The 24042-nt window shown below is 53.9% G+C and overlaps 1 protein-coding gene across 2 annotated transcripts; it reads left to right on the top strand.

Moving 5' to 3' along the window:
- Window positions 1-3463: 3463 nt before the first annotated feature.
- CTSB (cathepsin B) lies at window positions 3464-20884 on the top strand. Of its 2 annotated transcripts, none has more exons than XM_045535607.1 (10): window positions 3464-3571; window positions 13760-13910; window positions 14473-14558; window positions 15197-15311; window positions 16020-16138; window positions 17304-17389; window positions 17616-17759; window positions 18253-18369; window positions 19518-19646; window positions 19997-20884. In XM_045535607.1, the coding sequence occupies exons 2-10, from the start codon at window positions 13785-13787 to the stop codon at window positions 20092-20094; spliced, it is 1020 nt and encodes a 339-aa protein (XP_045391563.1). In that variant the 5' UTR covers window positions 3464-3571; window positions 13760-13784; the 3' UTR covers window positions 20095-20884. The 2 variants fall into 2 exon arrangements, with proteins under 2 accessions (XP_045391563.1, XP_045391565.1); XM_045535609.1 differs by lacking the exon at window positions 3464-3571 and adding an exon at window positions 4289-4309.
- Window positions 20885-24042: the final 3158 nt, after the last annotated feature.

Genomic DNA, 24042 nt, shown 5'->3' with positions numbered 1-24042 from the left:
TTCTCCAGGCCACAGATTTGCATTTAACAGCAATCTCCCGAGGACAAATACCTTGGCCAGAAAAAACTCAATCTCTGTGCCTTCCTAAAATCCCATGGCAGATTCTGGCTCACAGCATTTGTGAGATGTGGCCGCTCCCACTGCCAGATGAAGCAGCAGAGAGATGGGCTTTGGATTCACTGGGTCGTGTTGTAAGTGCCTGCTGTCACTGATAAACTGTGTTAACCTAGCATTTATTAGGACTTCTCTGGGTCCCTTTTTCTTTAAAAAGTGCGCTTTCTCATGTTACACGGCTGATGAGAATTTTCTTTAAAAGATGTGTCACATAACAGAGTCTTATCACAGGTGATCAATAGTTATTCTTTTTTATTCTTCTTCCCTCCTGTCTTTGGCCAAATAGATTGCTAAAAAGAAAGCTGACTTGTTCCACTGTGTTAGATATTGTCATATTCTTGACAATGTGGTGGTGAAAACATTTCCATGTTCCCTGGGGCCCTTGCCCTTTTTTTGTCCTGTTGCTGTCATTTTAAACAGATTTGTGTGGGAAGGTTGGTCTGATCTTAAAAGATCTTGAACCCTAGGCCTGAAGGCAAATTTGTACTAATGGGTTTAGCACTAATTGGGAGGGAAGAGGATTCAGGAGCCACCCTGTAGTCCTTATCTGGGAGAAAGAACAGGCCAAAGCCCAAATCATCAGACTCCACTGGCAACTACCAAAGAATCCACTGAATATCAACAGAGACCATCAACTAAAAACCATTCCACCATCCATGCATGGTGGCTCATGCCTGTAATCCTGGCACTTTGGGAGGCTGAGATGGGAGGATCACTTGAGCCCAGGAGTTTGAGACCAGCCTGAGCAATATAACGAGATCCCGTCTCTACAAAAAAATTAAAAATTAGCCATACATGCACCTGTAGTCCCAGCTACTCGGGAGGCTGAGGCAGGAGGATTGCTTGAGACCAGGCATTTGAGGTTGCTGTGAGCTACGATGACACCACTGCACACTGGCCCAGGCGACAGAGTGACACCCTGTTTCAAATAAATAAATAAAAATCATTTCACTGTACGGTCTCACTTCTTCAGATTTAGAAACTGTCAGAAGAGGTCAAAAGCAACCAGATTTACAAGGGTAAGATGAGGAAGGATTGTTTCTACTTCTGTCTTTTTCCAGTACTTCCCTAATCGACTTTTGTTTCTGTAACAGCTTTACTGAGCTATAACTGACATACTATAACATTCACACATTTAAAGTGTACAATTCCATAGTTTTTAGTTATTCACAGGGTTGTGCAACCATCACCACAATTCTGGAACATTCTTACTACCCCCCCAAAGAAACCCCACACTGTTTAGCTACCACCTGCCAGACCTCCCGTCTCTACCCGTCAGCCTGAGACAATCACTAAACTACTCACTATCCGCCTATTCTCAATGTTTCCTGTAAATGGACTCGTACGATACCTGGCCCTTTGGGGCTGACTTATTTTACTCAGCACAATGTTTCCAAGGTTTGTCTATGTTGTAGCCTGTGTCAGTACTTCGTTCCTTTTTATAGCTGAATAATATTCCATTTGTGGATATATGACTTTTTGTTTATTCATGCATCAGCCAACAGACATCAGGGTTATTTCCACCTTTTGGCTATTGCAAACAATGCTGTGAACATTTGGTAGAAGTTTTTGTGAGGACATATGCTTTCATTTCTTTAGGTGTAAACGTAGGCCTTTTTTCCAGATGTTCAACTGGCAGAAAGCTTTTACACATACAGGTCAAGGCCCCTCTGTACGTTCTGAGAGGTAATTCCCCAAGCCCCTGAGCCCAAAACCTAGCAGGTTAAGCCAAAATTCTACTCAACCCTCAAGGCCTGTTTCATTCCTTCATGCGTTCACTCAGTGCATATGTGTTCATCTTCCACCGTGTGCCAGGCACTGTGCGCTGGGGTACAGCGGGAGCGACACGGGCAGACATTCTTGCCCTTATGGGGCTTAAGATCTAGTGAGGGCAGGAAGGGAAACAAACAAGGAAATACATGGTGTGTTACTTTCTCCACGAAGCTTTCCTGGATGCCCCAGGAAGGGTCCATTTCTACTCTGGTAGGAGTAGTAATTTGTTTTTCTTTTGTTTTATTTCAAAAGCCATTTTTACCTCTATAACGACACTGATCCCAAATGCCCTAAAATTGAAATAATGCTTGTGAAGCACTCAGCACACCCCCATCATGCTGTAAGGATGAGAGAGGTGAGAGGGAGAGAGAGTTATGTATCATGGTTCTATCTGTGCCCTCCCCATTGGTGCCAGCGTATGAGCTCTTTACGGAGTACTAACATGATGTGCTGTCCGCATGGAAGATGGCACATCTAAGCGCTGATGTGCGGGCCAGAGTCCCTGGCTCTCAGGATAGAATCGGGGTAAGCAGGCCGTTGGGACCACCTTGACCCAGAGCCGCCTTCTCCACTGGGGTCATAAGTTCCTTGGGTGTCCCACTCAATTGGGGCTTAGTAACCATGTTTGGACTCCAGAGACTTTTTTCCCCCTTCCACTCATCCTTAATTTGGTACCGTCCAGGCTGGGGTTTCGTGTGTCCAAACAGCTCCCTGATGGGCCCTGGCGGGCTCCAGGCAGCCACGGGCTGCAGCACAGAGCCAGGGGTGCTCGGAGTCTGCCAGGGCCGTACCCGCTTTGCAAGGTGAAAGGTTAGAGAGGCTCGGGGTGTTTGGAGTGGGGAGTCTTGAGCCACCCCACCAGCTCCGGCAGCCTCTCTAGGGACTCCCCCAGAGAAACTAGAAGTACTATAAAAACTGCTCGCTGCGCGTCCACTAGCGAACAGGTCCCTGGCACCGCTCTGCCAGATTCCTGCCCCTAAAGTCTTTCTCCTCCTCTACAGAAATTCCGATGCAGCCCCTAGATGGGTGCTTAGTGGTCATAATTACCCGTTTTTATCAATGCTGCGGAGCTGCAAACGTTCCCAAGAATGCTACCGCCAAAAGAGCCTTCAAAGGCTACTCTGTGGGGCCGAAAGCTCATACCCCAGCCCCAGCCACGGTCCCTGAAAGGTTGGGACGCGACGGCGAGCCCCTCCCCGCGGCAGGGATGGGGCGCTGCGTCCCGGGGTTTCTCTGGGCTGAGTGGAGGCCCTCGGGGCCACCCTGAGCGACTCCCCCACCCCTCCGACCCCAATCCGCGGGCTTTGCCCTCCCCGGAGGAGCCCCTCTTCCCCGGCAGGCGCGCGCCGGCCTCCCGTCTGCGCAGCGGGCTGGCCGGGAGCCCGGGCCGGGGCCGGGGGGCCGGGGCTGCGGGGCCGGGGGTGCGGGCGGGGAGGGGGTTCGCGGGGCCCACCGGGAGAGGGGCGGGGGCGCGCGCGGTGGGAGGCGGGAGGCGGGAGGCGCGAGGCGCTGGGCGGGGGCGCGCGGGCGCGCGGTCACGTGGGCAGCCGGCGGGCCGGGCGGGGCCGCGGGTAAATAGGGCCGGCGGGGCTCGGAGGCCGCCGCTGCTGCTGGGGCTCCGGCACCGCACCGGCACCCGCGGCGCGCTCGGAGGCTGCAGGCCCGGGTCTCGCGGCTGCGCTCGGTGAGTTCGGGCGGGCGGCGAGCCGGGGCGGGGGCGCAGCGCCAGCGCGACGGAAGTGACCTTGGCCGCGGGTGGGGAGCGGCCTGGGCGCCGGCCCCGGGACGGGCCCCTCGGCGTCTCCGGCCGGGCCCGGGCGCAGTCCCGCGGCGTCCCTGGGAGCTGGCTGGGGCGGGGGTCGCGGCCGGAGGGGAGCGGGGGACCCTCGGGCCTGTCCCTGCCCGGCGAGCCAGCGTCGCAGGGCGCGCGCTCCTTAGAGTCGCCGTGATGAGAAAAGCAAAAAACAACCAACTCCCGGGCGCCCTCCCCCGGGGCTGTGCTGGTGACCCCGGCCTGGGCGGCGGTGCCTAGGCCCGGGGACTTGGCCGGGGAGCCCCGACGGAGGGGCCTGCGAGGAATTCAGGCCCGGCCCCGCGATCTGGGGCTCACATCTCGCTCCCAGCCGCTCGGCCTCGGCGCCCCACGGCATCTGTTTTGGGTTTTTTTCTTACGCCAAAGGGTTTGTCTGGGCAACTTTCTGCACATAACCCCACACACTTCCTGGGACCCCAGAAGGCAGGTCCTGTTGAAAACAGGAACATGGGGTGGGGTGGAACCGCGGGAAGAGTTAAATCCAGAAACAGGAAGAGACGCTAGGCAGAGCGCATAGTAGGACACTGGATGGGGCTTGCCCAGTGCTCCTCCCTGGAAGTGGGGGAGGCCGCTCCCCGCACCGGCCCTTCTGTGGGAGCGAGAAGCAAGGTGAGTCCCTGGGGCAGTGCCACCCCGCTCAGTTAGTGGCCCTGGAGGCCCCATTGTGTGGGGCGGGTGGCTGAGCCGGCCTGGTGGGCCAGGGGGAAGTGAATTGCACTTGGCTTCTTAGTGGGCGTAGGTCAGCCCCTTCCCCAGGCACCACGGAGGCGACAGGCTGCAGCAGGGAAAAGGATTATAGGCCTGGCCTCACATTTACTCCACCTGCCCGGGTGGAGACCCCCACACCTGCAGGAGAAGGGGGAGGGGGTTCAAAGGGAGACCTAGCACCTTTTGGTATCCTGGAAAAACTGACCCCAGGTGCCGCCCACCAGAGGAGCGCGCAGCTGAGGCCGCTCATCCTGATGAATCCCTGGATTCCAAAGATACGGTGAGGAGGCCTGGAAGGCTGTTTGCTGGCTTGCTAAAGGCTGCTGTCCTTTGCTTCCATGATGTCCTCTCAGGATTGCTTCCTGTTGGCTCTGGTGATGATGGTGACCTAGAACCCGTGAGTTTCACAGGGAAAGGGGCCGGGCCGCCCACCCTGTGTAGCTTTCCCAAAGGAGAGCTGAAGGTGCCCTGGAGAAAAATGGCTTCCACTCTTTTAGGGTCATTTGTCCCAGAGCTGGGGGTACTGCCTGGTGGAAGGGTGCAGATCCCTCGGGCCCAGGTGGTGACACAGGCCAGACAGAGCCCTGGCTCAGGACAGCCCTGTCTCCAGACTGGTCGGGCGGCGAGGGGTGGAAGCCCTTTGGCTCCGGGTTGAAGCCGCCCGTGTGGTGCTGATTCAGCAGTTTGGGCTGAGGTCCCTCTTGTAGACGAGTTCGTTCTTTTCTTTCCCTAACCACTGGGCCTGGGAGTTGGAAGAGGAAGTTGCACTCATTTTAGGGGTAAAGGATATTTTTGTATTGCCCTTGGTGGTTGGATTGAGAAGTGAAGGGAGATCACATTTCAGAGGCGCCTTGGGTGTCTGTTGGGTGATTTTGTTTTTGTTTTTTTTAAGTGTGGTAATGTGTTGTGATTGTGTAGAATATCCCATCCTGGGAGATAAGGACTTGAAATAAATATTTAGAGGAGGAGAATTACAGGTCTGCTGCCTAATGGTCTGGCACAAGAAAAGTATTAGAAATATGTTGAACTATATGAAACAGTGATTTTTGTAGATTGGAAAGTGGAAAATGGACACTTTCCTGTGATTCATATAAAGGGGGACAGTGGGGAGTGGCCGCTGAATGCAAGTGAGGCACATTGAGGTGTGTGTTGTGCTTCCTGGGTATTGGGGTGGCAGGTGCAGCCTACACCTGGCATCTTCTCAGCATGCATCCCAGGAGCTGCCTGAGAAAGGCTGTGTGGGAGGTAAACCCTGAGTCCTTTCGTGGCTGTTAGTGTTTATATGCCCACCCTAGTGTAGGAGATGGAGGGCTCCAACCCACTACTTTTAACTAATCCTCTCATTTTTTAAACTCAAGCCTTCTCCTCCTCTTCTACAGACCTGGGACCCCAAGTCTCAGGCTCATCTGGGTTCGGGATGGGTGGTTCCCTCTCTGTGGTGCCGTTTCAGTTTCCACTCCTGTGCCTGCCTCTGCCTCTTCCAGAGGGGCCTTGGATCCCCCACCGTCTGCTGTTTCTCTCCTTAGGATTCTAAAGCTCTATCAATCTGTAAACAATGTTATTAAAATTTATACAACTCTGTTTATACTGCTTGTATCCTTTTTCACTCATGTTTGTGAGATTTCTCTAAGTTGATACATACAGATCTAATTCATTAACCTGAAATGTACAACAGTATTTATCTACTGAGGGACAGAGTATTTTTACACTGTTGCTCACACTGTTACAAGTAAATATCGTTGTATCTCTCAGACACTTCCCAGAGATTCGCTAGGGTAAAAGCAGGAGAAGTGGAATGAATTGCTGTGTCATAAGGCGTGTGCATCTTCCATTTTGCTAGATATTGGGAGAGCATTGTTCCCTGTGGTTGTATCGATTTACACCCCCAGCAGTGTGGAGAGTTCCTGTTACTCATATTTACCAATACTTGACATTACCAGACTTTACGTTTTCACCAGTCTGCTGGGTGTGAATTGGTATACCTCTTTTGGTTTTCATGACTAGAAATTCAAATTTAATTCTTTGCCCTAGGAATGCACTGATTAATGAAGTTGCTCCTGTTTTTGTTGTTGGTCAGTGAAACTTCAGAAGGTATGTGAGGTGTAAGTGCTGGCTTTACAGATGAGAATACTGAGGCTTCTGGAAGTTTGCAACGTGGTTGGGATCACCCAGATCACTGTGGTGGAATCTCACGTAGAATTTGATCTCCTGACAGTTATCTGTCCCTGCTTAGGGGCACACAGTCAGGGCTTGCGCTTGGTCTTTTCTCAAGCCTCATATTTCCTCAGTCTTCTAGAAGATTGAGGTCCTTTCCCAGCATTGTGAATGCCGCGTGCTGAGAAGGACATGTGGTTGGCAGTCGTGGCTGTGTTATCTGTCTTGACCAGGCCAATAACTCCTTTGATCTGTTCATCAGGATAATATAGTGTCACCAGCAAGCATGGATGGAGTAGGATGGGACCCGTACCACCAAGATAGGGAGCTGACCCAGCAGAGAGCACTGTCGAGACATCTAGATGTTCTGCCCTGTGAGACCCAGTGGGGCTGGGGTGCTCCATGACCCTCTGACCTGGACTTGGGCAGGATGTGTACACACACACACACACACACACACACACACACAGTCACACGGCTTCCTGCCTCTCGCAAATCTTGGGAGGGTGGTGCCAACCAAGGGCGTCTGCCATTTGAGGGTTTGAGGCTTCTGTGAAACCACATCAGAGTGCTAGGAGCCTTCTGCTGCCCATTCTCGGTCCACTTAACCCCGCTGGAGTGGGGTGTGCTTTAGCTTGGCAGTCTAGATGGCAGAACCCATCAACATTTAAGGCCTTGTCACTAATGGTATGTAATTTTTCATCCAAACTGGGATACTTTTGAGAATAAAAATAATTACTCCAGGACAGCAAGTGTTAGCTGTCCTGTGCCGTGGGAGATGTCTGTTCACCCTACCAGTGATGGGGGCAGTTTTTGCAGCCTGGTGCATGGGAGGCACTTTCAAAAGAGCGTCTCCTCCTGTCTTCCATCAGCCTCATGAGATGAGTCTCTGTTCCTGGGGCCCCAAGAGGAAAATAGGACCAAGCTGACGAGGCGAGGCCTTCCCATTGCTCACTCTCCCGTCTGCCAGGCCCTCCATGCCCAGCGTAATCTGGCCTGCGGTGGAGCTGGGCACGGCCATGCTCCTGCAGGCTGGATTAGTGCTCCTGCAGTGGGCACTAATCTCACTGAAATCCCAAAGGATCTCTAAATGCTTTTGTAAAGCAGGCCCAGGGTCCTTCAGTATCCAACAGAGACGTGGTGAAGCAGTGTCTCAGTAAGTCAGTAACAGAGCCGGGAACAAAAGCTTCCAGAACATTCCAGAATGTGGACTACCCAAATTGTTTGCCACTAGCAATTAAAAACCATTTTCAATTGCAAAAGGCCTTGGTAGTGCTCATTGTTTTAAGCCCACGGTAGTGATTTTTGCTTATGTGCAGGATGTGGGGTTGCCGCGGCTGATCTGAAGCTGCGTTCCCCTCGTGGGCGTTGCAGCAGGTGTTTTCCGGGCACATGGAGCTGGGCTGGCCCTGCTGCACCTGGTGCAAAGCAGTGACTGGCTTTGGATGGGTGACTGGCAGGTGGGCAGCGGAAGGACGCAAATGGCCTAAAGGGTATGTGGTGCAGGACCTTCCCTCTCCTTGGTTCCCCGGGAGCTTCCAGGGCTGGTCGACAGGGTTGCTGCCTCTTCTGTATCACACTGCAGTTGCATGGGGCCCATTGCTGCAGGGAGCCCTACTCAGGGGACAGAGAGGCAGCTGGTGCCTAATGGTAAGGAGACAGATGAGACCGAGGCCTGGGAGCCCTTTATTTTCTTTTTGTTCTTTTTTGAGAGAGGGTCTCTCTCTGTTGCCCAGGCTAACATGCAGTGGTGTCATCATAGCTCACTGCAACCTCAGACTCCTGGACTCAAGCGATCCTCCTGCCTCAGCCTCCCTAGTGGCTGGGACTACAGGTGTGTGCCACTACACTCAGCTAATTTTCCTATTTTTTGCAGAGACAGGGTCTCGCTCTTGCTCAGGCTGGTCTTGAACTCCTGACCTCAAGTAATCCTCCCACCTCGGCCTCCTGAAGTGCTAGGATTACAGGTGTGAGCCATCACACCCAGCCCTGGCTTGTTTTGTTCTCAATTTAAACCTAATAAACCAAGAAGCCAAGCTGTTGAACACTTTTTCATTAGGAGCAAAAACATAAAACGTGAAATACCACATCAAGGCTGTGTGTGATTCAAACTCAAAAAGGAAAGGTCTCGGGTCCTTCAGGTCTGTCCAGAGCATATTTGAGATCAACACACTCCTGCCCACCACAGGGCTGCCCTGGCGTTCGGGTGTAGCTGGCCAGTTGAAGTTGGGGGGACCGGAAGATCTGCATGGTCTTGTTTTGTGGGCGTACTGAAGTGCTCGAAAGTTGAGCAGCATCTGCCTTTAATGGCAGTGAGAGGGAAGAGAAGTTTTTATGGAAGAGAAAGAAACTCGTAAAGTTCTCTGGCAAGTCCCACCAGGTCTTGATGAAGATCCTCCCACCTTTCCACCTTCCCCCGCCCGGAGCCACTCTGCTGATCCACGAGGCACAATCTTCATTTGCTGGCTACTAGCAGAATGCAGGCGCCCAATTCTTTTTGATTCTTTAGAGCCGACTGTGAACGAGGCTAGCGGTAGGTTCACGGCACCAACGGGCTGGGGGGAAGAGACAAATACTGGATGAAAGACTATTGGAAATTCATTCACTTTTTTCTGTGTTAGCCAGGAGATTGCAATTGGCTTATTTGGAAATTTTAGGTTTATGTCTCTAGTCTCCTTAAATCCTTTACAGATTTAGAGTCCCGTCTGCCTGAGGGCTTGTTAACCATGCAAGAAAGCTTTCTTCAGCAAGCTTGGGGCAGCCAAAACCAATTCTTCAAGGATGTCAGGACTTAAAACCTCCTGTGACTTGGCATCAACTCCTCTCTTGCAATATCCATTTGCTCTCCCTCCAGAGTCCTGAGGGCTGTGTTTGTCCTGGGAATGGCTTGGGTAGTCGGGGGAACAGTTTTGCCACAAGAGGGGGGTGTGTTGGTTGATAGGATCACCTGGCCACACATTCTTTTTTTTTTGCAAATGACAGCATTCTACAGAACTTCAGTGGAACATGTTTTCATATAAACTGTTAAGTGCTCCGCAGGTTTGGAGAGGAAAGAAATGAGCATAGCCCATTGTTTTAAAGCCAGAGATTAGCTTGGAAAAGGGACAGAGAGGGGCAGTGGAACCCAAGTTTGCCCAAGCAGCCCAGCTGACTAAGGACTAGAAATGACATCTGCCTGCATGGTTCTTCCACCGGCCGCATCCTGAAGCAGGGGCGGTGGTGGGGAGTGGCATGCAAGTGTCCTCCCGTTCGGGCCCCCTTCCCTTGTGAAATAAGGACTTTCTGTTCATCATCTCCTGTAATTAGAGACACAGATCAAAAAAAAAAAAAAAACCATGGCAGAATTGAGAAATAACAGGGGAGTGTTTGCCTACCCAAGGGGAAGCGAAAGCGGGTTGCTGTTTCATGCCACGACCCCATGACTGGCGTGTCCCATGACTGGCTTGTCAACAGCACAGTTTTCACCATCTGCATTTGTCCAAAGTTTTGGGGATTTGTAGGGTTGTGGAGAGAGAGAAAGGTGTCTGGTGCTCGGTGGAGTGAGATTGTCACCGCTCTCAGGGCATCTGTGTCTGTCCTCTCTAGGAGGGGACAGTTTGGCTTCCTACTGTTTGGGCTCTCAGCAGTCAGAAGCCCTTTTGGATGTTAAATGTGGAGGTTAATAGAGGTTACAAAGCTTATTTTAATTCAGACTCTTCTTGGGGACATGGAGGTGTTGGAATGGGTTTGGAGTGAACTGAAATTACCTGGGGGCTCAAAGCGGGCACAGGGGTTGGGGAAGGGGTGAAGAGAGGGACTTTGTTACCTTGTCAGTGCACGCCAGGCACGGTGTAGGCGCTTTGGACCCCTCAGTTCATCCCCAACTTTCACCTGGAGGCGCGGTGCTCATTAGCTCCATTCTACAGGTGGTGAAAGCATGGCTGAGGGAGGGGCAGGGCCCCAGGGTGCCAGCCAGTAAGCGGCAGAGCTGAGACCAAACGCCGCCTCCTGACTAGCAGTCCAGAGCTCATCCTCGCTGCCAGCCACAGCAGCTGGCGGCCCCTTGAACCCCAGCCCAGGTGCCGCTGCAGGAGAGGAGCAGAAAAGCCCAAAGTGCCCCAGCCTCGGGCTGGGGGCTGGGCTGAAAGGTCAGCTGCTCCCAACGCTCAGCTGGTACAAATGGGCTGGGGCTGGGGCTGGGGCTGGGGCTGGGTGGCAGATGGTTGGGGTTAGGGCTGCCTCCAGCTCACAGTCCCTATCACAGGGAGCCTGGTGATGAGCAGGGAGCGTGAAGGTGACAGCAGACCTGGGCAGGACCTGCAGAACCAGAGGAAAAGAAGGGTGAGTAAGTGCAGGGATGTCCCACTGCTATGAAGTGGCAAGGGGACCCTTCGGGCCACAGGAATGGCCTTGGCACATGGTTGTACAGGAGCTGAGAGCCCTTTGCAACATGGGGAGGTGCCTGTGTTCTCTGCCAGAAACCAAAAAAATCTTTTTAAAAATTCAAGTTGCCGTGGAAACCTCCTATTCTGCACTTGGCTATTTATTTAACATCTCCACAGACGCCAAGCCCCAGGGGGGCACCCAAGGACACCCCTGTTTGATGTTTGGGAGCATCCTGACCCCTGCGGCCACGTCCCTGGAGCAGGGGTGGTGAGCCCGAGGGGTGGCGACCCGTACGGGGATTCTAGGGTCTGTCAGCTCATTAGCTTGAGCTCCCACCTGCAGGGAGTGGACAGCCCACGTTTCTGCACCAGCTCCTCTCATCTTGGAAGAAGGCCAAGTGTAAGTCAGAAGATGTCACTAAAAAGAAAAGAACCAGCTGCTTTGCTTGTCTGTCCAGGAGACACGTTTCCCTCGAGGTTTGGAGGCCACATGGGTCACTGACACATATGGCCATGTGGGACCTGCCCGCCCCCGAGTCACTGAAGGAGGGAAGGCTAAGTGTTTTGAGCAGAAAGTCAGTAGGGAGGAGGCCTCGTTGGTGCAGGGGAGATGATTGGAAATACACTCGAGGGATCGTTAGAAGAAATGTCCTTTTATCAGTTTGGTGGCTTAAGGTCTTTGGTAACACTGTTACTGTTCTTCCTAAAAGAAACAAAACTTTGAAATAACAGGAACATACTCAGTAAAAAAAAAAAAAAGCTGCAAGTACCAACATCTTGGTAAAAAGAAGAAAAGAAAAAGTAATTAAAGAAAAAGCAAAAAAAAAAAAAAAAAAGCAAAGGCAGGTAGTGAAAAACAGTCTCCGTGCTGCAGTTCTTGACCGCTCCTGCACCCTCGGTGACATTCCCCCCACGGTGGCAGGAGTACACCTGTCTGCGCGTGTGCTTGGCTTAAGAGGCTCATACGCTCACATCAGCCAATCATCTGCACCTTGCTTTTTTTCCCAGGTAACAGTGTGACTTGGGCGTTTTTACTGTATCAGTGCCGTACCATTCACTGCAACTGGTTCCTTTCCTAGTGGCTACTTTGTGTGCTGTGTAGTCATTTACCATGATTTAACAGTTATGCTCTGTTATTAGACACTTGCTTTGTTTCTGGTCTTTTGCTAAGACAGGCTAGTTAGTGAACCTCCGTGTACCTGTATCTTGGCGTTTGGGGGCCAGTATATCTGTGGGATAAATTTCTAAGTGTCAAATTGCTGAGTCAGAGGGCATGCAGATTTAGAGATTGACAGGTGTCACCCGGGTGGCCTCTCCGTGGTGGTAGCCACCCGTGTGCTCACTGATGACGCTGGCCTCTGTTTCCCCACGTCCTGAGCCCCGCCGAGAAGCACCAAACTGTCCAGCCATTGCCGACCCCGTGTGAGGTAAATACCACCTTGATTTCCTCTGCGTCTCGCTGAAGGTGTTCTGTAATTTTTTCCGTGCAGTCACTGTGTATCCCTTTGTCATTTTTCTGTTAATGCTGTTTCTGGTTTTCTGGTTTTTAAGAGCCTTTTGTACATCAAAGAAATGAAGCCTTAAGTGTAGGTTAGTACTATTTTTTTGGTCTTGTTTTAGAGAGAAACTTTTTATTGTCATGCAAACATTTCTCCTTTAAGGTGGTGGTTTATGCCAACTGTAGGCTTTCCTTTAGTATTACATTTTTAAAGTGCATTGATTTTCTTCGTAAGACTTTTAGATTGTCCTTAAGTTAGATCTTTGTTATATGTGGCCCTTTTGTGAGTAAGGAGTCAAGGGGAAAGATGCAGCCGTGCATCCCGCCAGCTGCTGTGCACCGCCCCTCGGGGTGTGTTCACTTCCTCTGGCCTCACCGGGCTGGTGGGGGGCGTTGCACACTGATTCTCGCGTGGAGGGTGTGCTTCTGAGGGGCCTGCTGGCTAGTTTGTGCTTTGCTCCTGGGCCAGCGTTGCCCCGAGGTTTAGAATACATTTTGCTGCCCCAGAGAGCTGGCTTCGGTCACAGCTCTTCCGTCTCGCCATCCTCACATGTTTATCCTGCAGACGAACTGTTGCTCAAGCTTTAAGCCCCTGGAGGTCTGGGGTGGGACCCCCCGCCCCACCTCAGCCCCACCCGACCCAGCTTTTGTTCCTGGCTCTCACAGGGCCCAGGAAATGCTTCTTGCTTTTGTTAGAGCTGCCTGCTTGGAACAGTGACTCATAGTTCGAGCTGGAAATCGCTGGTCTTCTGACTCACAGGCAGGTCCGGGATTAAAGGGCCAGGGCATTGGTGTGACCGGCTCCCTTCTTGAAAGCCTGTCTCTGAAGCCGGAAGCAGAGCCCTTGGCTGACTGGAAAAACCAGGGATCCCAGAAGGCTGGTGCCACGAGCCAAGCCAGCCGCGCGTCCTCAGTTCCCACCCGGCCGGCCGCGCTAGGCTTGTGTTTGCTGTGCCATGTCGGATGGGCCCATGGGGTTCACTTTCTCACCCATTTTTCGTGTCCCACTGGCCCTCCGCTCAGGATGTGGTCACACAGACACTTTCCTCTTTCAGATGCCTAACTCGGGGAGTCTCCTGTCAAACTTTGTCCCGCAAATCCAGGAAAAGCAGTTTAGAAATAGCTGAGAGGGGCCTGGGTGGGGTGCAGCCCAGCATAGCGCCCCGGCTTCCTCTCGCGGACGTGCACACGGTCGTGTGTGCTGTGGACGCAGCTGGGACCTGGAGGTGTCTGGGGCTCTCTGCTGGAGCCAGGACATGCCCGAGACGGTGCCCTTGTGTGGGCTGAGCACCGGGCCGCATGAAGGAGCACCCTGACGCCTCCCGTCCTTTCCAGGTGGCTCCAGGATCCAGCTTCCAGCATGTGGCAGCTCTTGGCCTCCCTCTGCTGCCTGCTGGCCCTGACCAGCGCCCGGAGCAGGCCCTATTTCCACCCGCTGTCCGACGAGCTGGTCAACTATGTCAACAAGCAGAACACCACGTGGCAGGTGCGCTGTGGGGCTGCTTCCTGCGGACGTCCCCTCTGCGGGCCGGTCTGTGCATGCCAACTCCAGGGACAGGGTGGTGGCTCCAGTTGTGGCCCACGGGACATTCTGTCCTGGACAGTTGAAGAATGAACTGACCCAGCGTCGTGGCAGCTCAGAGCCACGCCCCCTCCTCCCTGGCCCGTGCACACACCGGGCAAAGCCTGTGCGGGTGGCTCATCGGTCCCGGCCCCCTTCTGATTTCTGCCCAGCCCTGACTGGGGGGGGGCTAAGAAATGAGGAATGAGTCATGTTCAGGGCCGGGAAGGGTCTCTCGTTGTCAGCAGGTCAGAAGCGACACCCACAGGTCTGAGAGCTGTGCTGTGCCCAGATGTCACTCCAGGCTGTCCCCTAAGTCCCATCCCGGCCTGTCTGGGGAGTGCCCCAACCCTCACGTCTCCCCTGAGCTGGGCGGGACCCCTGGCCTTCCTGAGTCGGGGCTGTGTGTGGGCAGCGCGCCCACCCACCCCTCTCCTGGAAACCCCTCTGTTGGTGGGTGACCGTCTGGGGTGCGGCTCTCTTCCAGGCTGGACACAACTTCCGCAACGTGGACATGGGCTACCTGAAGAGGCTGTGTGGCACCTTCCTGGGCGGGCCCAAGCTGCCGCAGAGGTGAGTGCCTGCTCCCCCACCCCACGGTCACGTGGACAGTGGAGTTTGTTCAGTGCAGTGGGAGGGAGGAAAGAAAGCCCTCCCTGGCCTCGAAGTCTCACTTCCCCCAGAGCTGCAGAGCCTCAAGAAAAGCCATACGATCTGCCATTAGTATCTTATTTTTCTAGAAAACTCTGCAGTGGACATTTTCATGCAGTTATTACTCTTTTAACAAGCATTGGAAATGTCTGTGTGAAGATGGGATGTCTAAGTTATAGGCTCCCACCATCCGCACAGTGGTGACTTTATTACAGGTGACATGAGGAGCCCGGGAGGATGTTTATGATTGGCGGGTGGGGGGAGGAAGCCAGAAACACTATCTGGACCCTGCGGATAAAACTCTTGAAAAATATTCATTAGATAAACCAAGAAAGAAGCATGCAAAATGGTAAGTTGCATTGAGCAACAGAATTAGGTTTTGCTTTGTAAAATTCCAAGGGAAACCTCCGTGCAAGCTGCTCCCATTGTCTTGTGCTCATTCCTTTGGAGCTGAGTGTAACCTCGTCCACAGTCGGCTGCTCCTACCCAGGAGGCCTCTGCAGGGGTGGGAGAGTGAATCATAGGATGAACGCTTGTACCCAAGACCTTCCTTTCTCTAGAGTGAAGTTTGCTGAGGACATGAAGCTGCCTGAGAGCTTCGACTCGCGAGAGCAGTGGCCCAACTGTCCGACCATCAAAGAAATCCGAGACCAGGGCTCCTGTGGCTCTTGCTGGGTGAGGCCCTGCTGGCCGGGGGACACCGGCAGGGAGCAGTCCGGGGGCTTGGGGTGGGACCCACCGTGACAAGACAAGTTACATAAACTGTCCAGGTCCCAGTTGCCATTGATATAGAAGTGATGCTGCCCCCTGTGGCCAAGCGTTATTGCAGGGATTAGGCAGAGTGACAATGGTGCCGTGTCCTGCAGATCGGAAGCCCCCGTACACGCGTGGTACAGCCGTTTCCCTTCTCTGACCCGCTGTAGGGTTCCGTGACATTAAGTACATTCCTGTTGTCATGCAGCCGTCACCCCCATCCATCCACAGAACTCTTCTCAGCTCCTCAAACTCAAACTCCGTCCCCATTAACACTGACTCCCCAGTCCCCAGCCCCCGGCACCCCCGTTTTACTCTCTGTCTCTGTGAATTTGATTCCTCCAGGGACTGCGTATAAGTGGAGTCTACAGTGTTTGTCTTCTGAACAAGCTGTGTATTTATGTTTTTAAAAAAAAAAAACCCAAATGACATATTTCAGGACTGAACCGAGTTCCCACATAGGCTCAGGGTAGATTGGCCTCTTGCTGTGACCCTGAGTTGGAGCCCCAGGAGCCTGCCCTGGGGTTGGGAGAGACTAGTCTGGGGTGCGCGCTGTGGTCCTCGCAGGACGAGGGAGGGCCACAGTCCCGGAGTGGTGGCCTCCTCACCTGTGGGGGGTCGTTCCTACAGGCCTTCGGGGCTGTGGAGTCCATTTCCGACCGGATCTGCATCCACACCAATGGGCACGTCAGCGTAGAGGTGTCTGCAGAGGACATGCTCACCTGCTGCGGCGGCCAGTGCGGGGATGGGTGAGTCTGGGGTTGTGCCTCCCACCGCGGGTTTGGCACCAGGAGACCCTCAGCCCAGGCCCCTCAGGTGCAGAATGACTTGGAGGACTCCCTGGAGGAGGGGAGTGGTAGAGTCGGAAGGTGTTTCCTTTGCTGAGACAGCGTTGGGGACTTGGGGAGTCTGCAAGGGGGGCCTGGCCTGGCTGCTGCCTTCTGGGAGGTTCCTGCAACCCGGCTGGCCCCCCAGATCTGCACAGGCCACGCGGGGTCTGGGGGGACAGGAGATCCCAGGTCTGGCTTTTGTCTCACCTGCCCCCTTTCCTGCTCAGGGAAGTGTAAGCACAGTGGGGCCTGTTTCCTTGTCTGTAACCTGAGGGTCCTCAGGTTGGTTGCACAGAACTGAATCCCTCCCTCTGGTGCCTGCCAGGCCAACACCTGGCCTTGGCTCTGCGGTGGTCAACCGTGGCTGCAGATTATAGAAATACCTGGGAGCTTTAAAAAATGTGCCTGGAGGCCAGGCGCAGTGACTTGAGCCTGTAATCACAGCACTTTGGGAGGCCAAGGCAGGAGGATTGCTTGAGGCCAGGAGTTTGAGACCAGCCTCAGCAACATAGCAAGATGCCAGCTCTACAAAATATATAATACAAAAAATTAGCCGGGCGTGGTGGTGCACACGTGTAGTCCCAGCCACTCGGAAGCCTGAGGCAGGAGGATCACTGGAGCCGAGGAGTTGGAGGCTGCAGTGAGCTATGATTGTGCCACTGCGCTCCAGCCTGGGTGACATTAGTAAGATGCTGTCTCAAAAAAAAAAAAAAAAAAAAAGTGCCTGGGGCCTAAACCCAAACCAGTTTAGTGAGAGCCACTGGCATTGGTGGGGTTTTGTAAGTACCTCAGAGAATTTTAATGTGCTGCGCAGTTGAGAATCTCTGTTCTAGAAGGAAGGGCACATGTGGCCTAGTTTGGCACAGACGTGAATATGAGAGTCTGTTACCTCGAGGGCGTGGATGATCCGCTGGCAGAAGAGCATCTAGGGAAGATGAATTGGGAGGTTTGGGGCCCCGGGGGACTGTTGTGCCAGTTGTTGGAGGCAGGGGTGGATCCGGGAGTGACCCTGGGCACCTGGGTACCAGGCGGAGGTCTGGGAAGCAGCCAGAGCCTCCCTCACGGTGAGCTTGATCTCTCCTAGCTGTAACGGTGGCTATCCCTCCGAAGCTTGGAACTTCTGGACAAGAAAGGGCCTGGTTTCCGGCGGCCTCTATGACTCCCACGTAGGTGAGTGCACCCGTGGCCGCTGCCTGCCCAGGTGGGTTGTATAAGCAGTGAGTCATGATGGCTTCGTGCTCCGTTGTAAAGTGAGGGTTCGGGGCAGAGGGCTGGGCTGAGAGTGGACAGACGAGCCAGTCCTCTGTGGCAGGACCTGCAGGTGCCTAGAGGGCCTTGGTGGGAGCCGTAGGCTGACGCGCCCCCCCCCGCCCCCGCCCTGTCTCGGTCCCCTTAGGCTGCAGGCCGTACTCCATCCCTCCCTGCGAGCACCACGTCAACGGCTCCCGGCCCACGTGCACGGGGGAGGGAGACACTCCCAAGTGCAGCAAGACTTGCGAGCCCGGCTACAGCCCGACCTACAAAGAAGACAAGCACTACGGTAAGGACGCCCGGGCTGCAGCACCGGCCGGAGCCCGGGAGCCACCGGCCTTCTCCCTCACGAGAAGGCAGGAAGGGGCCAGGGCCCTGGAGTCGGAGTCCGGGAGCCCCAGGGCAGAGACGGGAAGATGCACCCCTGTCTTGCCAGAGGGAGCAGCACACCCCCCATTCTCTGCCTGTCCCACCCTGAACTCGGCCTGAGAGCTCCCAGGAAGGGAACAGACCCCTCATTGTACAAGCATGTGACACGCGCGTGAGCCCTGGGGTACCCCGGCCTCTGCCAGGGCCTCGTGCTCGCTGCTCCCTCCCTTCCTCGCTCCCAGCCCCAGCCCTGTCCTTACACCCTCAGGGACGCCTTCCTTGAGCCCCCCTGGCTGGGGATGTCCCCTAGACACACAGTCCTCCCCAGAGGCCCCCCCAAATCAGTGCCTGGGGAGGTGGAGCTGCAGGAGGCCTTGTCACTACCCCAACCCCCGCCTTGGCTCGTCTTGCAGGATACAGTTCCTACGGCGTCCCCAACAGCGAGGAGGAGATCATGGCCGAGATCTACAAAAACGGCCCGGTGGAGGGAGCTTTCTCTGTGTACTCGGACTTCCTGCTGTACAAGTCAGGTGTGTGCCCGTGTCTGAGCTCAGGTGCCAGGGCAGTGCAGGTGGCCGGCAGGGCCTGACTGGGCAGGAAGGTGAGGGGGCTGGGGAGGGCTGCAGGCCCCTTGACTCCGTGTAACTGCACCCCGCGGCCTCCCTGCCTCTCTGCACGCAGCTTTCCCAGGCCCGCTCCAGGGTCTTCTCTTTGGCTAGTTCCTTCCCATGCCTCAGAGCCAGCTCACACATCTCTGTGGAGCCTGTGCCTCCCTGGTGGCGGGTCACGCCTGCCTTTCCTGCACGGCCTTCCAGTGCTTCGTCAGCACCTTATAGCAGTCGGTCTTTTGTGTCTGGACCGAGTGACCCGTTTTATTCATCCGTGTCTTTGCAAAGCCCAGCCTTGTGCCTAACACCCGGAGGCTGGGCAGTGCTGTGGGACCCACGCCAAGGAAGTCCCATCCGCCAGTGCTCTTAGCAACCCCGGGTGCCAGGTGAACTGTCTTGCCGACTGCCCCTGTCCCACTAGCCTCCTGCTAGACTGGGAGCCCAAAGCTCTCAACCCTCATAAAACAAGGACGGGACAAAGGAAGGTGATCTGGCAGGAAACAAATGCCGTAAAGCTGGTGGTTCTCGGCACAGTCCCCACCTGTGTTAAAAGCTGCATTTCCGGTCAGGCAGTGATGCCCCCGGGAGGCCTGGTCGGCAGCCTCTGAGCAGCCAGCACAGCCCTTCCTGCCCCACCTCTGCGGGGGCTCCCAGAGCTGCAAGGTTCCAACTCCATAAGCCAAGTAACCCTTTTAACAAACCCTTAGGTAGCATCCCAGTATGTAAAACAGATCATTGGTCATTTATATTACATGTGTTTCATAAACTAGAATGTATTTATTAGAACTTTTATTTTTAAAGTAAACCAATAAGCACATTTTTTGGATTCCATTTTAATATTTACTCAACACATTTGAGTGTGTTGGGATTTCAAAAATACATTTGATTCCCCAATGTTGTGGGAGCCCCCGGAGCCTTCCTGCGGGACGCTGGGGTTCCAGCACTTCTCCGTGAGAGCCTGTTGATCCCTCATGGAACCTGCCTCTCCTGGCTTGGGGTGGCCTGGGGACTCGGTGCTGTGGGAGGGGTCTGTGGCCTGGCCGCAGTCTACCCGGATTTCCCTCCTTCAGGGGTTTACCAGCACGTGACTGGAGACATGATGGGCGGCCACGCCATCCGCATCCTGGGCTGGGGGCAGGAGAACGGCGTCCCCTACTGGCTGGTTGCCAACTCCTGGAACACTGACTGGGGGGACAACGGTGAGTGCCAACCCCCTTCCTGCCAATAAGAGGGACGTGTGAGCCAGACTCAGTGGCTGTCTCTGCCGAGGCTGGCCTGTGAGCTCTCCGCAAGGGCAGAGTCTGAGCCCCAGAAGGGGTAGTGCCTGCCGCAGCTCCCACTGCCCTGGTGCCGTGTCTCCAAGGGTGACTTGGGGTCGATGGCTGTGCTGCCTCGGGGTCCTCGTGGTGTTAGGGACAGACTACTGGGCAAACCCTAGGAGCCGCCAGGGCTTGGTGGCTTAGTCCTCGGTCTTTTAGGGATGGGTCTGAATATATTGACAAGGGTGAAACCCACGGCACACTAGAAAGCACCTTCTTTTCTTTGCCAGGCTTCTTTAAAATCCTCAGAGGACAGGACCACTGTGGAATCGAATCGGAAGTGGTGGCTGGAATCCCACGCACTGAGCAGTACTGGGGCAAGGTCTAACCTGCCGGGGCCTGTCTCGCCAGCCCTGGGGGAGATGCTCCCTAAATTTAGCCAGGGATGAGATGGGGTAGGAATATCTTTTATTCTTTGAGTTCACACAAGATACAAGAGGTTTCAGACGGGGCCTGCAGCGCTGGATTGGGCCAAACCTCGCACCTGCCCGTCGGAGCTGCCTTCCGAGGAGACGCACCCGAGTCCCAGCTGCCTCCCAGCCTGTTCAGTGGACTGATGGTCCCAGCGCACACGTCAGACCGCGGAAGCCAGGGCTGAGCCCATGGCGCGTCCTTCCCCGAGGCTCGTGCTGTAGCAGCGCCTGCGGCCCTCCCCTCCCGCCACCTCCAGGAAGCAAGGCAGACACCGTGTTCCTAAGGAGACGGCCAGTTGCCACCTCAGCACGCAGCTTTCTAGATTTGTGACAGGTTCAGAGAGGTGGTGTGGCAGCCCTTCCTGGGGCCCTGCATCTATGAAGCTGTGCAGTGTCACCAACCCTCTCTGGTCTTGTCCGTGGCATGATTCCTTTTTAATAGAAATTTTATTTTTTGTGCACCTCAGCTGATCATGTGAATGAACAAGTCTCCCAGGGGAAGAGCCATGCTGCTTTACAGATCGCCTGAGGGTGCGGCTTGCACCACGGTGCCGGTGACTCGCTTCTGACCTACCGACCTCCACTGCCACAACGGAACTGGTTTGGGAGGAGCCAGCTTTTACTGTTCTTTCAAAATCACTGCTTCACCCTGTCAATTTAACAAGGAGTGTCTATGCCAATAAAAGGTTTCTCCTTCGCCTTGAAGGCTGCTCTGATGGCTCAGAGATCATGTGTCGCTGCTTGTGGACTTGCAGCTCATCCCCAGAAAGGGGATGCAACCTCACTTTAACTTCTCACTGCCCCAACCCTGTTTTCCAGCCACGGCATCTGCCTCTTCATAGCTCCCGTCATCCTCATCAGCCCTTCTCTGTAAATCCGTCCCGAGCCCCGATGAGCTTGCCCTGCTTAGAGAGGTAAGAGCAGCGCTGTGCTCCATCTCCACAGGCGTGGCGTCGTGGGGCTCTCACGTGACCCCGATGCCACCCCACTGCAGGACCACCTCTCTCCCTAGGAGCCCTCCACTGTTGGTGTGGGCTGGAGCCGGAACCCGTGGATGGTATTCTGAGAGTTCCTAGGCCCCCAGTTGCTGTTCCAGAGCCATTCCTTGGCACGGATGGGCCTGGTTAAGAGTCACAGTGAAGTACACCAGTTCTGGAGGGAACAGGAAACTGGAAGCTTTCAGTGCCCCTTCCACTCACTGGCCGCCTGTCCAGATAGCTCAGTATTCCCTTCCCCAGCCCAGCATGGGAATTGGGCTGGCAGAGGCTTGGGAGGTTTAGCTTCTGGTGCACTCAGAAGTTAGGAGTCAAAAGCTATATCAAATAAACTCAAAACCCCTGGTGAGCACTGTAGGACAAGTTTGTAATACTTATCATAATACTTATAAAATGCTTAGGGCTACCAAAACCACAAATTCATAATCTCTTTATCCTTACAATTTCAATTAGAATATATTCATAACCTCAAAAAAGTTCTGAAATAGTTCTACCTGCTCTCAAACCGAGGTGAATAATTCCATTTCCATCCTGTCTCCCCCCTGCCCCCACACAGTGTACCCACCTGCAACTCTGTCCCTACCCCTGGCTGGAGCAAGCCAGGATGCACTAAATGAAGTGACAGAATGAACGTGGGGCATCTTCACACTCAGCTTAAGACTTAGAGAAACCTGCCTTGCAGTGTTTATGGTTGGGCTTGGGTCTCAATACTTATAATAAACCTCAAATAACCTCAAATAACTCTGTCACCAGTTCAGTTCAGTAGTTTGTTTTGAGTGCTTTCCAAGCCAGGTGACAGATGGAGGTGACAATGCCTTTCCAGTCTTCACCTAGAGAAAGGTGCCTTTCTCTGCAAAGATAGGCAGTTCAATCTTTGCCACTCTCAAACATGCCTCACAGAACCATACTCAAGAAGTGGTTCTAGGCTGGGCACAGTGGCTCAACACCTGCAATCCTAGCACTCTTCAAGGCCAAGGTGGGAGGACTGCTTGAAGTCAAGAGCTCGAGACCAGCCTGAGCAAGAGCAAGACCCCCATCTCTACTAAAAATAGAAAAAATTAGCTGGACATGGTGGCACACGCCTGCAGTCTCAGCTACTTGGGAGGCTGAGGCAGGAGGATCCCTTGAGCCCAGGACTTTGAGGTTGCTGTGAGCTAGGCTGATGCCACGGCACTCTAGCCCAGGGAACAGAGTGAGACTCTGTCCCAGCCGCCCCCACCAAAGAAAGAAAGAAATATAGGATGTCCAAATAAATTTGAATTTTGGATAAGTACATTTTTAGTATAAATGTGTCCCATGCGATACTTGGGGTATAATTCTAAAAAGTAGAATTATCTGAAATTCAAGTTTAACTGGGCATCCCGTAGTATCTGGCAATCTTAGTAGAGAAGATACTTAGAAGGAAAACAATCTTTCAAAGAGCTTGAGAATGACGAGAGCTGAGACATTTGTACAAGTCAGTGATAACAGAAAAAATGGCATAGCTTTATAGCTGGCAGAGACCTAACAGACCACCTAAGTACACACTTCAGGAAGTCCCACAGGTACTGACCGAGTCGGAAGAGAAGCTTCCAGTATGTCCACCTCAGACCAAGGCTTTTCCTACCAGGTTGTCCTGTGTCTTACATGAACTTCAAGAACACTAAATCTTAGATTTCAACACATGAATTTGTAACAACTTACCTTGAAACTTCCAAGTTTTGGGGTTTTTTTTTCCCTCAAGTTTCGATGCTTAAGTTGCTGGGAAGATACTGTTGAGTCTGGCTTACGGCTGGCTGTACCCCATGTGGCAGGCAGGTCACACTGGCTTCAGCATGGTGACAGATGTGTCTAGTGCTGAGCCGCAGATGAACCAATGAACTCAAGTCTTCCTGGGCCCAAGCTAAGCCCGCCACCTGGGGGCTGTCAGTGTCACAGGAGGGAAATCACGTTCATAACGATGCAAACCCAACACCACTGCCAGGGGAAAACTCGAATCCAATCACTGTCACCACACCCAATGGCTGCAGCAGGGGAGCAGACTGTATGCTGTGTATCTAGAGCATTAATGGCTTCTAGAAAGCATTTTAATGCCCGCGGACATGGATTACCAATCCGGGGCTGTGTCCACCCTCGCCCACGCTGGAACCTCATGAACGTCTCAGTGAGCGGGTATCACGCACCCAGCTGGGCCGGCGCAGAGGAAGGTAAAACCCTTGTGGCAGAATCAGGCTAAGTGCCATTCGGCTTTCAAGCCAATCACCTGAAAGCATCTCCTGCCTTTCTTGAGAATTCAGTGTATAAGCTGGTAATTTAAGAAAAGAAAAAAAGCTGGGGGAAAAAATTTCTCAGCGCAGATAAGAGAATCCGCCCAAGGAGAGCGAGCCGGCAGGGCTCGTGTGGTTGCCAGGCTACAGCGGTGACGCAACACCAGTCCTGTGGGGCCGGCCAGCTGTGCCCTTCCTGGCACTGTCCTCGCTGGCTTCATGGTGGCTGCAGATGGCCACTCATCCCTCAGTCACTCCATTCTTGAGCTCCGTCCAATGGCCATGTAGGCTTTCAAGTGAACTGCACTTGACAAATGCAGACTAACTTAATTCTTTCTCACAAAAATTTCCTCGGGCGAGCACTGTGGCTCTCACCTGTAATCCCAGCATCTGGGAGGCTGGGGTGGGAGGATCTCTTGAGGCCAGGAATTCAAGACCATCCTGGGCAACATAACAAGACCCGGTCTCTACAGAAAATAAAAGTAAAATGAGCGGGGCGTGGTGGCACACAACTGTAGTCCCAGCGACTTGGGAGGCTGGGGTGGGAAGATCGCTCGGCCCACGAGTACAGAGTCGCAGTGAGCTGGGATCTACCGCGCTCTGGCCCGAGCACCAGAGTGAG

Source organism: Lemur catta, chromosome 22 (genome assembly GCF_020740605.2).
Source record: "Lemur catta isolate mLemCat1 chromosome 22, mLemCat1.pri, whole genome shotgun sequence".
Taxonomy (NCBI): Eukaryota; Metazoa; Chordata; class Mammalia; order Primates; family Lemuridae; genus Lemur; species Lemur catta.
This window is presented reverse-complemented; position numbering and strand designations above follow the sequence as displayed.

What these genes read in the sequence shown, in the direction of transcription:
- CTSB (XM_045535607.1), top strand. Translation starts at nt 13,785, where the DNA reads ATGTGGCAGCTCTTGGCCTCCCTCTGCTGCCTGCTGGCCCTGACCAGC. An exon ending in GCTCCTGTGGCTCTTGCTGG is followed by an intron (nt 15,312 to 16,019) that starts GTGAGGCCCTGC and finishes TCGTTCCTACAG; the next exon opens with GCCTTCGGGGCTGTGGAGTC. An exon ending in CCTCTATGACTCCCACGTAG is followed by an intron (nt 17,390 to 17,615) that starts GTGAGTGCACCC and finishes CGGTCCCCTTAG; the next exon opens with GCTGCAGGCCGTACTCCATC.